The sequence below is a fragment of the Pongo abelii genome, chromosome 9, assembly GCF_028885655.2.
Source record: "Pongo abelii isolate AG06213 chromosome 9, NHGRI_mPonAbe1-v2.0_pri, whole genome shotgun sequence".
Lineage (NCBI taxonomy): Eukaryota > Metazoa > Chordata > Mammalia > Primates > Hominidae > Pongo > Pongo abelii.
In genome coordinates, this window is record NC_071994.2 from 3,451,363 (window position 1) to 3,467,676 (window position 16,314).

Genomic DNA, 16,314 nt, shown 5'->3' on the forward strand with positions numbered 1-16,314 from the left:
AATGCTGAAATAAATGTGGGAGTGAATATATCTCTTCAGCAAATCAATGTCAGTTCCTTTGGATATATACCCAGAAGTGGAATTGCCAGATAATATGATAATTCTATTTTTAGTTTTTGAGGAACCCCCATACTATTTTTTTAATGGCTGTACTAATTTACATTCCCATTAACAGTGTACAAGGGTTCCCTTTTTATCTACATGTTCATCAACACTTGTTATCTTTTGTCTTTTTGATAACAGTGATTTCAACAGGTGTGAGGTTATATCTCATTGTGGCTTTGATTTGCATTTTCCTGATTCTTAGAGATGTTGAGCATTGTTCATATATCTGTTGGCTATTCATATCTCTTCATTTGAGAACTGTTCAGATCCTTTGCTCATTTTTAATTGAATTGTTTTCTTGCTGTTAAGTTGGTTGAATTCCTTATATTTTTTGATATTCACACCTAATCATATGTAAGGTTGAGAAATGATTGATGTTTATGTGTCGATCTAAATCTTCAGAACTTGCTGAACTCACTGTTATTAGTTCTTGGGTTTTTGTTGTAGATTCCTTGAGATTTTATACCTAGACTACTATGGTGTGTGCAAATATTTCTTCACTTCTCATCTGTATATCTTCTAGTTCTCTTGCCTTATTGCCCTGGCTAGAACTTCATTATGTTGAAGAGTGGTGAGAGTGGACACTTATAATTGCTCCTAATGTTAGGGGAAAACATTCAGTTATCACCATTAAGCCTAAAATTGGCTATAGGTTTTTTGTAGATGATGAAGTGACACTCTAATCCTAGTTTGCTGAGTTTTTTTAAAATTATGAATAGGTGGTAAAAATTTCCAAATGCTTTTTTTGTGTCCCAATTGATGCAATTGTGTGAGTTTTCTTCTACAGCCTGTTAGCACAGTGGATTACACTGACTGACTTCCAAATGTGGAGCTAGTCTTACATACTTGGAATAAACTCCACTTGGTCATGGTTTGTAATTCTTTAATATATTGCTGGATTCCATTTGCTTTCTTTTGTGAGGATTTTGTGTCTATGTTCATGAGGGGCATTGGTTATTTCTTTTTTTGTATTGTCTTTGTCTGGGTTTGCTATCAGGGTAATACTGGCCCGTTAAAATGAATTTGGAAGGGTTCTCTTCTCCACTGTTTTCCAGAGATTATGTAGAATTGGTGTTCATTCTTTAAAAATTTGGTAATTCTCTGCATCTGGAAATTTTAAACTCCAAATTTATTTTGACATTTTAAAACTACACATTCAATTCCCTTAATAATTATAGAGCTATCCAAATTATCTATTTTGTCCTGGCTGAATGTTGGTAGTTTGTGCTTTTTGAGGAGTTGGTCTGTTTCACATAAGCTGTTGAATTTCTATGTGTAGAGTTGTTTGCACCATTTGCTCATTATCTGTTTCATGTCTGTGAGGTCTGTAGTGATATCCCCAAACTTGGTATCCATTCCTGAAGCTCGTAGTTTGTATCCTTGTATCCTCTCTTTTTTTTTTCTTTGTCAGTCTAGCAGGAGGTTTGTTAATTTTACTGATTTTTTTAAAGAACTAGATTTTTGTCTCATTTATTTTCTCTATTTTTTTGTCTCTAATATCATTGATTTCTGTTCTTATCTGGATTTTTTTCTTCTTCTGCTTATGTTGGGTTTGATATTTTGAAGATATTTTTATAGATTTGTATGTATTATGATTTATATTGCATTTTAAGTATATTTTTATAGAGTTTCTAGTGATCTTTTATTGAATACCAGATAAAGAGTATAAAAAACTGAGAAAGGTTTTGAGTGATGTTATTTTCCTGCAGAGACCCTTTATTTTCCTTCTGTGGAACAGTTAGACGAGCAGCAGATCACATTGATCCAGTGAGGTATTAAGATAAGAGGCCAGGCTTTATTCTTTGTGAAGGAGTCTCTATTTCTGGCCTGTACTTCTCCCAGGATATAGCCTTGAGGGGTTTCAATAGAAAGCCTTAAGTTTTTACCAAGCCCTTTCTTATTAATCCTAAAATTAAATATTTATTTTCCAGTGCTACAAAACCACCATAAACTCTGTTTTGCTTTAAAGGCTCTTAGTTGATGCTTTTTGCTTAGCTTCTTGTCCTCTTTCCCCAGGCAGTTTCATAATCTTCAAGGGAAGAGGAGCTGCTGCACACTGGACTCACTTCTCTGAGCTCTTCTTTTCCCTGGAAGCTTTGCCCTGTAAGCTCTGGCTGCATTTGTCACCCTAAAGTCTGATTTTAGGAAGGAACTGCAGATGCCTCAGCTGCTTTCTGCTTGTGCTGTTGTTCTCTCTGCCACTAACGAATGGGCAGAGGCCCCAAGGAAGAGAGTAGAGCGCCAGTACCTGATGCATTTCCCTTCTTACCAGGATCCAGGCACCTCCTGTCCTGGATACCTGGGTTTCTCTCTAGTGCTTTCAACTGCTGTTTTGTGTAATTTTTTCTAGCTTTCCTACTTGTTCTCAGTGATTCTGTAGCTCAGATATGAGATGTTCCATCAGAACCAGAAGAGGAGTCACAGTACGTCTTTGAAAAATACATGAATAAATTATCCACAAATTAAAAAAAATCAGCTCTCCAGGAGTAGCTTCTATGGTGGGTGATGGCGACTATCTGAGGCTGGTGTCACAGGGGTAAAAGAGTTTACCAAGACACTTGTAGGTTAAAAAATAGGCAGATTTATTAAAGCAAGGAAGAAAGTACATTGCAAGAAGGCAATGGGCAGGCCAGGAGAAGAGGAGCTGACGGCAAGGAGACAAGGGCCTGCAGGGGATTTTACAGGATGGTTCCTGGGCCAAGTGCTGAATAGGGCTGCATACAATACCTGTAATGCGAAGGTTGCAGTGAGCTAACTTGCGTTTTTCTATCAGCTGAGGGTCTGGTGATACCTGGGCATGGGATGATTGTGAGTTATATGCACAGGAGGGCTGTGTGTGCTGGACTGTGAAGAAATGCAGACTTGTAGCTTACCTGCTTTCTCTTTTTGCTTCCCTTGGTCCTGCCACCCTGGCTCCTTTTCCCTGATTAGGACTCCACAGCTTCCACGTGTTTTGATTTGTTAGATCTGACATGGGCCAGTGAATCTTTTTTTCTTTAACTATATATAATCTTATTTTTCCCCTCATATAAGCCAATCCTAATTGAATAGAATCATCCTTTTCAAAAGCTTTTTACCAGAGCTCTCCATACCACTCCCACGTACAGCCTCCCGTGCCTCACTCAGCTACAACCTGGCAAAAATCTGGAGCCCTGCAGAGACTGAGTGGGGCACTGAGTCCCTGATTGCTGTTTTCCAGAAGGATCCTGGAAAGGATGGTTACAACTGCTCTCTCCAAGATGGAGTTCCTAAGCTTCATGAACACAGAAGAGGCTGCCGTCACAAAGAAGCAGAAGGACCTCAGTGTCTTTGACTGCATGACGAAGAGACTGGCACCCGGCCAGTATCTGATGGTTTTATAAGGAGCTCTTCCACCTCTGCTGGGCACTTCTCCTTCCTGGTACCTTGTGAAGAAGGTGCCTTGCTTCCGTTCACCTTCCACCATGACTGGAAGTTTCCTGAGGCCTCCCCAGGCATACTGAACCGTAAGCCAATTCAACCTCTTTCCTTTACAGACTACCCAGTCTCAGGCAGCTCTTTATAGCAGCGTGAAAATGGACTAAATGGTTTCAGTTTTTTGTTGAAAACTGGGTATTTCAGATAATATATTGCAGGAGCTCTGGATACCGGTCCCCTGTCCTGTGCAGTTCTGAGCATCTGCTTACTTTGCCCAAACATCCCTTATTTATTTCAAGTAAACACTGAAGGTGTCTCTTCCCACGTCATTAACTACTCTGCTTAATTCAACTCCTTACTTCATACGTAGAGCTGACGTAGCTGAATGCCTGCTGGATAAGTCAATAAAAGAAACCCTGACACTGCCACTTTGCAATGATAAAATAACTCATCAAATTGAAGATTTAACTGCAAACATAAAAACTGAGTAAGCACAGTCTCTTCACATACATTTGGACAAATCTACAGACATCGCTGAACTTCTGGTATTGCTCTAGCACCAGCCCCAGCTAATTATTGGAGAAGGTCTTCCTTATAAGTGAATGGTTGGCAACAAACCAAAGTGCTGTCATCTCATACGCCGGACACTGAAAAGATTTGCAAAACAAGTACAATGCCACTCTTCTCACTTAGATGTTTTGTTTTTAGAAAATTTATTTTTTTCATGTTAACATGCAATGGGCTTATTATTTTTAAGTGACTTCATAAAATAAATCTATTTTTAGATTTCTGTTTTAATTTCTCAGGTAGCAAATATCAACAGATAAAAGCCACATAAGCAAATGCTCTTTGGGGTTTTGAGACCAAAGTGTTTGAGAATCACTGTCCTAGAGTTTTAAAACATTGGAAAGGGGAGGTGAATGTGTACCCCTCTCATTAACAGTATCCAGCTGAGAGGGAGGCTCGGGCTGGCTGAACTGAGGTTCTAATGGAACACAGCCAGGCCTGTTCATCGGGTACTGTCTGAGGCTGCTTCCTGCTATGATGGGAGAACCTTTGGGGCGGATGCTGCTGGGAGCCAGTCAGACTGGGCTGAGCAAAGGTAGACTGGATGAGAACAGGAGGATGAGAATGAGCAAAGGCACCCATGACGAGAACAGGAGGAAAACCCACGTGTTTGGTGGCGACTAGAAATGCGCAGTGAGCCTTGGGGTCCCCTGTGCTGCCCTCAGGCTGTGTTTGCCTTGAGTGAAATGTTTTCGCCAAAAGGCAGAGGAGAGGACAAAGCCTCCTGTGCATCTCCATTCTCCCCAGCATCCCCAGGATGGCAGGAGGAGGTCCCCGAGACCTGAACAAGCTGTGTTTGACCCAAGGGGATGTTTTCCTCTTGAGAAGGTTTGCTGGGTCATGTCAGTGATGAGGTTTAAGGACAGAGCCCAGGACCCTCAGCAACCTGGATATGGCCAGACGGAGCTGGAAGCTTCTCACTGGCCGAGCTCTGGTCCCTTCCCCAAAACTGAAGGGTCACTACCCTATCCTAATCTCAGCTGGACTCATGCCAGATGAGTCCCACTAAGGAGGACTCAGTAGTAGACTATCCTACCACTGGGGGACACATTATTGTGTAACTGAGGGACACTAGGCTGTACCTGGGTAGACACTGCCCTGTAACTGGTGGACACTCTCCTGTAACTGGGGGACACTGGTAACTGGGGTACACTGCCCTGTACTGGGGACACTATCCTATTATCCTGTTACTGGGGGACACCAACTTATAACTTGGGGACACTATAATGGGGGACATTGCTCTGCAATTGGGGGACATTATCCTGTTACTGGGGGATGCTATCTAGTAACTGGGGATACTACCTTATAATGGGGGGACAATACTGTATAACTGGGAGACACTATGAGGGCACATTGCCCGGTAATTGGGGGACACTGCCCAGTAACTGGGGGGACATTGCCCTATAACTGGGGGATGTCACCCTGTAACTGTGGGGACATTACCCTATAACTGGGGAGACATTCACCTATAACTGGGGGACATCACCCTATAACTGGGGGGACATCACTCTATAACTGGGGAGACATCACCATGTAACTAGGGGGACATCACCCTATAACTGGGGGGACATCACCCTATAACTGGGGAGACATTCACCTATAACTGGGGATATTACCCTATAACTGGGGAGACATCGTCCTATAACTGGGGGACGTCACCATATAACTGTGGGGACATCACCCTATAACTGGGAACATCACCCTATAACTGGGGGACATCACCCTATAACTTGGGGACGTCACCATATAACTGTGGGGACATCATCCTATAACTGTGGGAACATCACCCTATAACTGGGGGAACATCACCCTATAACTGTGGGAACATCACCCTATAACTGGGGAGACATTACCCTATAACTGGGAGGACATCACCCTATAACTGGGGGACATCACCCTATAACTGGGGACACTATAATGGGGGAACACTGCCTTATAACTAGGGGAAACTACCCTGTGACTTGGGGATATACTATGCTATGACTGGGGGGACATTGCCCTGTAACTGACGGGACACTATCCTGTAACCAGAAGATACTAATCTATGACTGAAGGACAATATCCTATAACTGGGGACACTGCCCTATAACTGGGGGACACCACCCTATAACTTGAAGGTTGGGGACCAGGGTCTGGTGCCCCTGAGCTCAGCTCCTGCAGGTGGGAAGTTTTGGAGCCTCCGAGGGTAATTCCACCGGATGGGGCTGCCTTCAGGGTCCCAGCCTCACCTGATCATCTTTTGAGGGACACACTCCCCACCCCGTTGCCACACATCTGGGGTGCAGGAGGCAGCCAGAAGCCTCCAGCTTCCAACCAAGGCATAAGGAGAATCTCAGGTATCCTGCTGGGTGCTCCCTGAGAAGGTGTGGGGTGCTGGCCACCCCAGTGCACTCAGACCTATCCGGGCAGGGGGCATCCACAATGTGACATGGGTAACAGACATGGGTAACAGACTCTGGACAGAGAAGACAACGACGGTGGTGACCACTCAGCCCGACAGCACCTGCCGAGTGCCCCCCACTCTCTACTATCCAGACAACACCTGCTGAGTGCTCCCCACTCTCTGCTATCCAGACAGCACCTGCCGAGTGCCCCCCACTTTCTGCTATCACGCCACTTAGTACTGCTATGACCTATAGACGGTGAGACCAGGACAGAACAAGGAGGCCTCAGGCAGCCACCCCCTGGGGGTCGTCCCCAGTGGCAGCACACTGGGAGGGACAGGGGCTGCTGGGGGCCACCTCAGCTCCGGGCACATCACAGTTGGAAGGCTTCCTGGTGGCCCGGGACAGAGGGAAATCTACAGCCTTGGCTTAGGGAAAGCTGGACAGTGAGAGGAGACAGAGCGGGGACAGGGGAAGAAAGGCCGCGCAGACCCGCAGGGACGGCAAAGTGGTAGGATCACTCCCTGTACCCCAGCCCAGGGCCCCCATTTGCTTCCTGGGAAATTCACCCTCGGCTGCGGTCTGTGTCCCAGCCCGGGCCCTGGGTTTGGTGTGGGGCTCTAGGTAAGGCTGGGAAGCAGGAGTGTCCCAGGCAGAGGGGCCGGGCATGGGGGAGAGAAAGGGCAGACACCCGGTAGGCAGCACAGACCCCAAACCCACTCCACCCTCCTGGAGGCTCTGGCCTGTGCACCCATCCTCGTCTCATCTTCACCCTGCAAGGATGGGAGGCTGAGACTCCCTGGGGCAACCTGGGAGAGAGGGTTCCAGGACCAAGGGGAGCTCTGGAGAGGATAGAAGAGCCGCTCCTCACCCCATTCCATAAACAGACAAAGGTGCCCAGAATGGCATGAAGATCAGCAGGAAGGGGGACCCACAGGGCCCCGCCCCTGCCCCACACCTGGCCCCACGCCTAGATGGGGTGGTTCTCCCACAGGACAGGAGTAAGGCCGACTGGTCCCCAGACTCCCAGGAAGAAAGCTCTGCAGGGACCATCTCCCCAGAGCCTTCTGGAACCCAGGACAGGAAGGTGTATGTGGGTGGGAGAGGAGGTCTTCTCTCCTTCATTTTCTGCTCATGACACCCCTCCCTTCCTGGGAGCTACTGTTTTAGTTCCTGCAGCAAAGACGCCACACGGGACGGCAGCTGGACCCCTCCTACCCAGGCAGCCTCCGTCAGAGAGTGCCAGACTTCGCGGGGAAGCACATGCTGGCGGGAGGTCAAAATCATGTGCATTGGATTCCAGCCTCTTTTTTTGCCCAGGCTTTATTCCAGCCTCTTTTTGAGGAATTTGACTGAAAAGTTCCCTCCTCCTCGGCTGATGCGCCGTGCCATCCTGGGGTCCTAGTGCAGGGCCCTTGGCTCCAGCAATGCTGATGACGAGGCGCTGGGGTCCCTGAGGAGAGGAGGCCTCCAGGAAGGAACCAGCCTCAGTCCACGCCGTCCAGGGACTGTGGCTCGGCCCTCTCGAGCTGTAGCACCTGGAAAGAGAGGCCTGTGACACCACAGCCCCGCGAAGACGGACTGTGGGGCTGTCGAAACACTGGCACGCACCAAAAGCGGGTCACAAGTCCCAGAGGTGAAAAAGTAAATTACCAGAGTCCCCACCGGATACTGGGCGTGTGCGCTGGAAAAGCCTGGAGGGCAGGTCCAGCACACGCATAGCTGTCACTGAAGACGACAGCAGTGTCTCCACCTTTACCTGCAGCTGTCTCTGATGTTCCCACATGTGTCACTCTTTTGGCACTCCCTGGCTCAGGCCGGGGGCTCTGGCCAAGCTATGAAACCAGGGTCCCCCTGCCTATGAACGAGGCATCTGCACGCCCGCGTTCACCACAGCACCATTCCCAACAGCCCAGCTGTGGAATCAGCCTGAGCGCGCACCGATGGATGAGTGGATAGAGAAAGTGCGGTGCACACACAGAGTGGAGACTCCCTGGGCTAGGGAGGCCAAGGCCAAGCTGCAAAGTGTCTGAACCCCCTTCCTGATCTGGGGGAGCCCACCCCTGAGTACATCTTGGTGGGAGCCAAGCCCCCACCTCCCACTACAGAGGCCAGAGCTGGGGCAGCTCCCTCTCCTGCCCTGGGTGGCCGAATGACAGGGCCCGTCACCCGAGGCTTGGCCACTCCACTGCCCGGTGACCCAGGGACATTGGGACTCAAGGATGGCAGAGCAGGCTGGCATCCAACCCAGGCTGGGTGTGGCGCGTGGGCTCTGTCCAGCCACAGCAGGGGATATAGGGCAGCAGTCACCTGGCTTTCCAGACCCTGTGACCCCTGCCCTCCCTTCCACCCTCTAAGTCACTCTTTCAGCAAGTTCCATTCCACGGAAATCAGCCAGACACAGTATCTCTTCCTTACAACCATGCAGCCCCAAACGCCTTCTAGTCCCAAATGTCAGCATTCCTCAACCTTGGTACCACCGACACGTGGAACGAAGAATTCTCTGCTGGGCGTGGGGTTGGGATGGGCCCGTCCTGCACATGGTAGGATATTCAGCAGCATCCCTGGGCTCCACCCACGGGATGCTGGGAGCACAGACCCCAGCCCAGTTGTGATAACCAAAATAATCTCCGGTCATCGCCTAATGTCCCCTCGAGGGGGTCAACGGTCCCAGATGTAGAACTCCTGTCACCGATCCACCCTCGTTTTACGCGCCACCTGCTCAGAGATGCTGTCACCGATCACGAGGTATAAAGCGGCACCTCGTGTCCTCTAGCTCAGCAGAGGCGGGTTTTCCTCATGTCCTGAAGGAAGAGTTCAAGACATCTTCCTGACTAGAAGGTGACCACTCTGTGGTCATACAGCACCTGTGTGTGCCTCTGCTGTGCACTGATCACACTGTGCTATGGTCTCGCAGGTGCTGGAAGGACACTAGGTGTCCTCTAGCTCAGCGTAGACTCCTCAGGATTTATCACTGTTTTTAATTTTTAATTTAAATTTTGTTTTGTGACAGGTTCTGGCTCTGTCACCTAGGCTGGAGTGCAGTGGCACGATCACAGCTCACTGCAGCCTCTATCTCCTTGGCTCAGGTGATTCTCCCTCCTCAGCCTCCCAAGTAGTGGGAACCACAGGTGTGCACCACCACGTTTGGCTAATTGTTGTATTTTTTGTAGAGATGGGGTTTTGCCATGCTGCCCAGGCTGGTCTCCAACTCCTCGGGTCAGGTGATCCTCTCAAAGTGCTGGAATGGCAGGCGTGAGCTATTGCAGCCGGCCTCTGATTTATCATTGTCGACAGTGACTCACTGGCCGGCTCTCTCCTCTCATCAGATGATCCCCTGGGCTAGGGAGGCCAAGGCCAAGCTGCTCTGTCATGGCTCCCACCCCGGCTTTGGAAAAGGGAAGGGCCTAACCTTTTTCATTGATTGTATTGTCCTTCCTTGATTCTATTAATAATTAATTAGAAAAAGAAAAGGAAAGCAGGGTGGGTTGGAAGCCATGACGCCATCTGGATACCCCGGCTGCTTAGAAACGACAGTGATTGTCACCATATTCATAGAGGGGTGTCCAGCTGCTAATTTTAGTTTATGTAATGCCGGCAAGTAGAGCCCAGCCAAAAAGAGTGCACGCCAGACTCTAAACACACTCGGCAGTTAGTGTAGCCATTGTGGAAGGCAGTGCAGAGATTCCTCCAAAGATTACAAATAGAACTACCCTACGATCCAGCCACCCCACTACTGGGTATAACTGACAGGAAATGAACTCATCTGCCAACGAGGCATCTGCACACCCGCGTTCACCACGGCACCATTCCAACAGCCCAGCTGTGGAATCAGCCTGAGCGCGCACCGATGGATGAGTGGATAGAGAAAGTGCGGTGCACACACAGAGTGGAGAACTATGCAGTCTTAGGAAAGAAGGAAATTCTGCCATTTGCAACAATATGGATGACCCTACACGAACATAAAAAAAAAAAAAAAAGATTTTAGGGGAGGAAAAATGATGGAACAACTAGGATTATAATATAAATTGAATTAACGATCTTCATTTGGAACACTCCCAACTTCAAAGCTCTTTAACACTTCTACTTCTTGCAAGTGCTTAGGTCTCCTGTGGTCACCTCTCTATCATTCGCAAGATGGGACCACTAAAAATCATCACATTAACAATTGTAATTTGCTGTTGCATCATCTTTCCCCTGAAAATTATGCAAACAAAAAATCCAGGATGGGTCAAGTCTCAATGTAGTGTCCCTGCTCCTTCCCAATGAAGGACATGAACAACCATGAAGATGGTGGCTTTACAAACAATCAGTCTCCATGAGTCACACCAGTCCTAGTCCATCCTTTGATAAACATTCATGTCTGCCTCTTCTTCCTCTCAGATAAGCCAGGCAGAGAAAGACAAATACCACATAGTTTGATTCGTCTGTGGAATCTCGAAAAGGTGATCTCGTGGAAGAGTACGATGGTGGCTACGGGGGCTGGTGGGTGGGGAGATGTTGGTCAAAGGCCACAAAAGAAGTAAGTTCAACAGATCCAGTGCATGACATGGTGACTGTAGTTAATACAGGAAAATTGCTAACAGAGTAGATTTTAAGTGCTCTCACCACACACAAATAATAGGCGTGTGGGGTAATGCATGCACATGTGAAATAGCTTTTGACTTAGCCATTCCACCGTGACACGCATATCGAAACGTCATGTTGGACACCATCAATATATAGAACTTTTATTTGTCAACATCAAAAAAGTAAATTTAAAAAACGCTTTAAACATACTTGTTCCTTTGCAGGAAGGAGGACAGTAAAAAAGTCACTGTGTATATAAGAAAGTTTTTCTCAGTCCTTCATGGAAATAACCTCACGTTTCTTCTACAGACATGAAACACAGAGAGAGAAACATTTCTGCTGGATTTACCTGATTTTCTATGCACCGAAACTGCCAAGGCCAGCTCGTGTTGTACAGAAATGGTCGCAGATCAAACCTGTTGTCCTCAGGGCTGTAGTTCTCGGCGTGGTACGCAGGTGTGAGCGTGGTCATCTTGTGTCTGTTCATGGAGTACTTGGAGAAAAACCGCTTCACTTTGTCAGCGACCTGGTGGGCGTGCAACACACGAGCTTCATGTTACTAAAACTGGAGAGACCCCAGGCCGGAATTCCCATGCTGGATCACACCAGCAAACGGCTAATGGGTTACTTCCTGCACAGGACCTTCCCCGATGGCAGGTGTGGGGGATGCCCATGCTCAGGCCGGGGGCGCTGGCCAAGCTATGAAACCAGGGTCCCCCTGCCTCTGATGCTATGAAACTGGGGTCCCCCTGCCTCTGATGCTATGAAACCGGGGTTCCCCTGCCTTTGATGCTGTGAAAATGGGGTCTCCCTGCCTCTGATGCTACGGCATGCTGCCTTGGGAGATCTGAGATAAATCCTGCGAAGATTTATTTCACAAGGCTTCCAGGAGCTTCCATGGGACTACCATGCTTGTGGGCTTCAGCCCCAGCGAGACTCACAACGAGCAGAAAAGCAATACTATTCTGACCCTGAAGTTTACATTCTGTCCTCAAAAAAAGGGAGGGCTTGTTTCATGTCATGTTTACCTGCCTGTGGGTGAGCCTCACTCAGATTAACTTTGGGCCAGCAGAAGATCAGAGTGGGTAAAAATAACTGGAAAGTGTTACTGTATGAGACACGGTTTTATTATGTTAGGGTCACACTGTTATCTACTCATTCCTGCAGGTCAACCCAGCCTCTGCAAAGGGGACATTACCTAACTGGCCTCCCTCTGGGATGTGTCCCGTGGGCTTTACCTGTCTCGGGGTGCAGATGTGTCTCCACATGCCGAGGAGTTTGCAGAACATGCTGTAGGGCCCCATCTTGGCCACCTTCCTGAGTTTCCCATAGACCGAGAGCTCCGCATACGTCATCCCCATATCTTCCTGTGCGCAACAAAAATCCATTCCACAGTGACAGCAAGTCACAGTGTGGGGAAAGCCTAAAGCTTCTTTTGGAGATGGGAACCAGAGATCAAGGAGGCGATACTTTCCCAGAGAGACAGGAGCAGAGGTGGGCTTTACTCCCCAACACTGGTCAGCCAGTAAGGAGGCAGCATTTGGAAAACAGCGACGAAGAACCAGGCATTTGGTTTGGAGGACCATAATGGGTGAACTGTGGCTCATCAAGAGCACTCATGTGAGAAGGCCCAGTTCCTGGGGATGTGACTTTATTTGGAAAAAGAGTGTAGGCTGGGCATAGTGGCTCACACTTGTAATCCCAGCACTTTGGGAGGCCAAGGTGGGAGGACTGCTTGAGCCCAGGGGTTTAAGGCCAGCCTGGGCAACATGGCAAGACCTTGTATCTAAAACAAATTAAAAAAATACTAGCCGGGTGTGGTGGTGTGTGCACCTGCAGTCCCAGCTACTTGGGGGGCTCAGGTGGGAGGATCACCTGAGCCCGGGTCATCAATGCTGCAGCGAGCAGAGATCGCGGCTCTGCACTCCAGCCTGGGTGACAGAGCCAGACCCTGTCTCTAAAAAAAAAAAAAAAAAAAAGAAAGAAAAAGAAGAAAAGAGAAAAAGATAAAACGTCTTTGCAGATGTAATTAAGTAAAGAATCTGAAGGTGAGATGACTCTGAATGTGGGGTGGGCCCTGCATTCAATGACTTCCCTTATGAGGGCCAGGAGGACACGTGGAGAAAGGGAGTAAGCCGCGGGAAGAAGGAAGCAAAGGATGGAGCGACGCAACCACAAGCCAAGGAACACCTGGAGTCCCCAGAAGACGCAAGAGGCAAGAAAGGATCCCCTAGGGCAGGGGTCACCAACCCTCAGGCCATGGACAGGTACCGGTCCCTGGCCTGTCAGGATCTGGATTGCAGAGCAGGAGGTGAGCGAGCATTACTGCCTGGACTCCGCCTCCCGTCAGATCCTCGGTGGCATAGATTCTCACAGGAGCGCGAGCCCTGTTGTGGACTGCACAAGCAAGGGATCTGGGTTGCACGCTCCTTATGAGAATCTACCACCTGATGATCTGAGGTGGAACAGCTTCATCCCAAAGCCATCTCCCGCCCTCTGTTTGTGGAAAACATTGTCTTCCACGAAACCAGTCCCTGGTGTCAAGAAGACCAGGGACCACTGCCCCGGAGCCTTCGGAAGGACCAGGACTCTGCCAACACCTTGATTTCAGACCCTGGCCTCTGGAACTGTGAGGGAAGCAATTCCTGTTGTTTTACGCCACTGGGTCATTAGTGACAGTAGCTCCACAAATCATCTGTGGAAGGCGTGGCTCATGGAGCAGATGCAGCCTGTCTGCTGTCCTCCTGAGCCCATGCCCTGAAGTGTGGAGGACTCAGAGAAGAAGAAGGCCGGGGGCTCACTGAAATCTGGGCCATGTTGGAGGCCACAGGGTGCCACTGGTATCACTGTCACAGCGCCAGGCAACAAATGCTTCAAGCCAGGCTCAGAGGAGCCGATTTTACCCCGAGCCTCATACAACCCAGGCCCTTTCCATTGTTCAAGACCTGCTCCGATTCCCTCTCGATTGCTCCCACACCCCAGCGCCATCACCAGACAGTGTGGCCAGAGCCATCGCTGGGCCTTCTTGTCCGTCCCTGCAGGGGACTCTCAGTGTTTTCACTGCAGTGGCCACATCTGTGTTGCTCACCACGGAGTCCCCAGCACCTGACGGGTTGTGCACAAGCGGCTGCTTCACTGGTTTCTTTCCCATGAAGTGAGCATTTTCCAGTGTAACATTTAATTCCTTCAATTCAACACTAATAGCTGGAGACTTCAATACCCCACTTTCAATAATGGACAGAACAACTAAGATGAAAAATCAACAAGGAAACAGAAGATACGAACAACTCTGTCAACCAGGGAGGCCTGGCACACGCCTGCAGGGCACTGCACCCGGCGGCGGCGGAACCCACCTTCCTCCCAAGGGCACACAGGATGCTTCCCAGGTCAGACCATCTGCTGGGCCACGAGAGAAGCCTCAGACAGCTTTAAATGTTGAAGTCATACAAAGTTGCTTTCTCACCACAATGGAATAAAAGTACAAATTCAGTAACAGAAATTTTGGAAATTCATGGATACGTGGAAATTAAAGAGCATACTCCTAAATAATCAATAGATCAAGAAGGAAGTCACCAAGGGAATCAGAAAATACTTTGATAAATGAAATGAAGACACAACAGACCAAAACATGTGGGTGGCACTGAATGCAGTGCTAGGAGGGAAATTTGTAGCTATAAACACCTACCTTAAAAAAGAAAAAAGATCTCAAATCAATAACCTAACTTTCCACCTTGAGATACTAGAAAAAGAAGAGCAAATGAAGCCCAAAGCCAGCACAAGGAAGGAAATGACAGAGATCAGAGGGAAATTAATGAAAGACAATAGAGAAAATCAACAAAACAAAAAGTTATGCTTGGAAAGATTAAAAAAAAAATTGACAAACCTTTAGCTAAAATGACCAAGAAAAGAGTGAAGACTCAACTAAAATCAGTAATGAAAGACAGACACCTTACTGACCTTATAGAAATCAATGGATCGGCCAGACGTGGTGGCTCACGCCTGTAGTCCCAGCACTTTGGGAGGCCAAGGTGAGTGGATCACCTGAGGTCGGGAGTTCGACACCAGCCTGACCAACATGGAAAAACCCCGTCTCTACTAAAAATACAAAATTAGCTGGGCGTGGAGGCGCATGCCTGTAAATCCCAGCTACTCGGGAGGCTGAGGCAGGAGAATTGCTTGCTTGAACCCGGGAGGTGGAGGTTGCAGTGAGCCGAGATTGCGCCGCTGCACTCCAGCCAGCCTGGGCAACAAGAGCAAAACTCCATCTCAAAAACAAAACAAAACAAAACAAAAGAAATCAATGATCAAAAGAAATCAAAAGAAACAAAAGATCATCAAGAAAGACAGGCACACATCACTTAATGACAGGGATATGTTCTGAGAAACACACGGCCAGGCCATTGCGTCGTGTGAACATCCTCAAGGCACTTACACACATCCAGATGGCCTAGCCTCCTATGCACCTATGCTCCATGGTACAGCCTGAGCTCCTAGGCTACACACGCGCACAGCATGTTGCTGTACTGAATACTCTGGGCCAGTCTAACACAATGCTAAGTATTCATGTATCTAAATGTAGAAAAGGGATGGTAACAATACAGTAGAAAGGATAAAAGATGGGACACCTGCATAGGGCACTTCCCAGGACTGGAGCTTGCAGGACTGGAAGCCACTCTGGGTGAGTCAGGGAGTGACTGGTGGGTGAATGGGAAGGCCTGGGATGCTACTGTGCTACTGTGGGCTTTCCAAGCACTGTAAACTTAGGCTACAGTCAATTAATACAAATATATTTTTCTTCCTTCAATAATAAATTAACCTTAGCTTATTGCAACTTTTATACCTTATAAATTTCTTTTGTTTTTGTTTGTTTGTTTTGTTTGTATTTTTTTGGTAGAGATGGGGTTTCACCATGTTGGCCAGGCTGGTCTTGGAACTCCTGACCTCAGTGATTCGCCCACCTCAGCCTCCCAAAGTGCTGGAATTACAGGCATGCACCACCGTGCTCGGCCTTACCTTATAAACTTTTTAATTAAAAAAATTTTTTGACTCTTATCATAAGAGCTTAAAACACAAATACATTGTCAGCTGCCACATACAAAAATTAACTCAACTGGCTCACAGACCTAAATGTAAGAACTGAAACTATAAAACTCTTGGAAGAAATTGTAGGAGCAAATCCTTGTGACCTAAGGAAGTTGGAGGGTCACGGATCTAATTATAAAAATATTTTTGCTTATTCTATAAGCTTTTTTCTATTAAAAAAATGATTTTTTAATTTTGCTTTTTAACATTT

At 47.8% G+C, this 16,314-nt stretch overlaps 1 protein-coding gene across 4 annotated transcripts in view; it reads right to left on the reverse strand.

Moving 5' to 3' along the window:
- Positions 1–4,213: 4,213 nt before the first annotated feature.
- NADSYN1 (NAD synthetase 1) overlaps positions 4,214–16,314 on the reverse strand; it is a 57,676-nt gene continuing 45,575 nt past the window's right edge. For 2 of the 4 annotated variants that reach the window (XM_054524131.2, XM_024254882.3), the window contains exons 19-21: positions 12,260–12,388; positions 11,371–11,547; positions 4,214–7,990 (exon numbers count right to left, since the gene is read on the reverse strand). In XM_054524131.2, coding sequence (XP_054380106.1) covers positions 7,940–7,990; positions 11,371–11,547; positions 12,260–12,388 — 357 coding nt within the window. In that variant the 3' untranslated portion in view covers positions 4,214–7,939. Of the gene's footprint in view, positions 7,991–10,608; positions 10,935–11,159; positions 11,548–12,259; positions 12,389–16,314 lie in introns of those variants that run through there. The other 2 variants (XM_054524132.2, XM_063728356.1) reach the window with 2 other exon arrangements.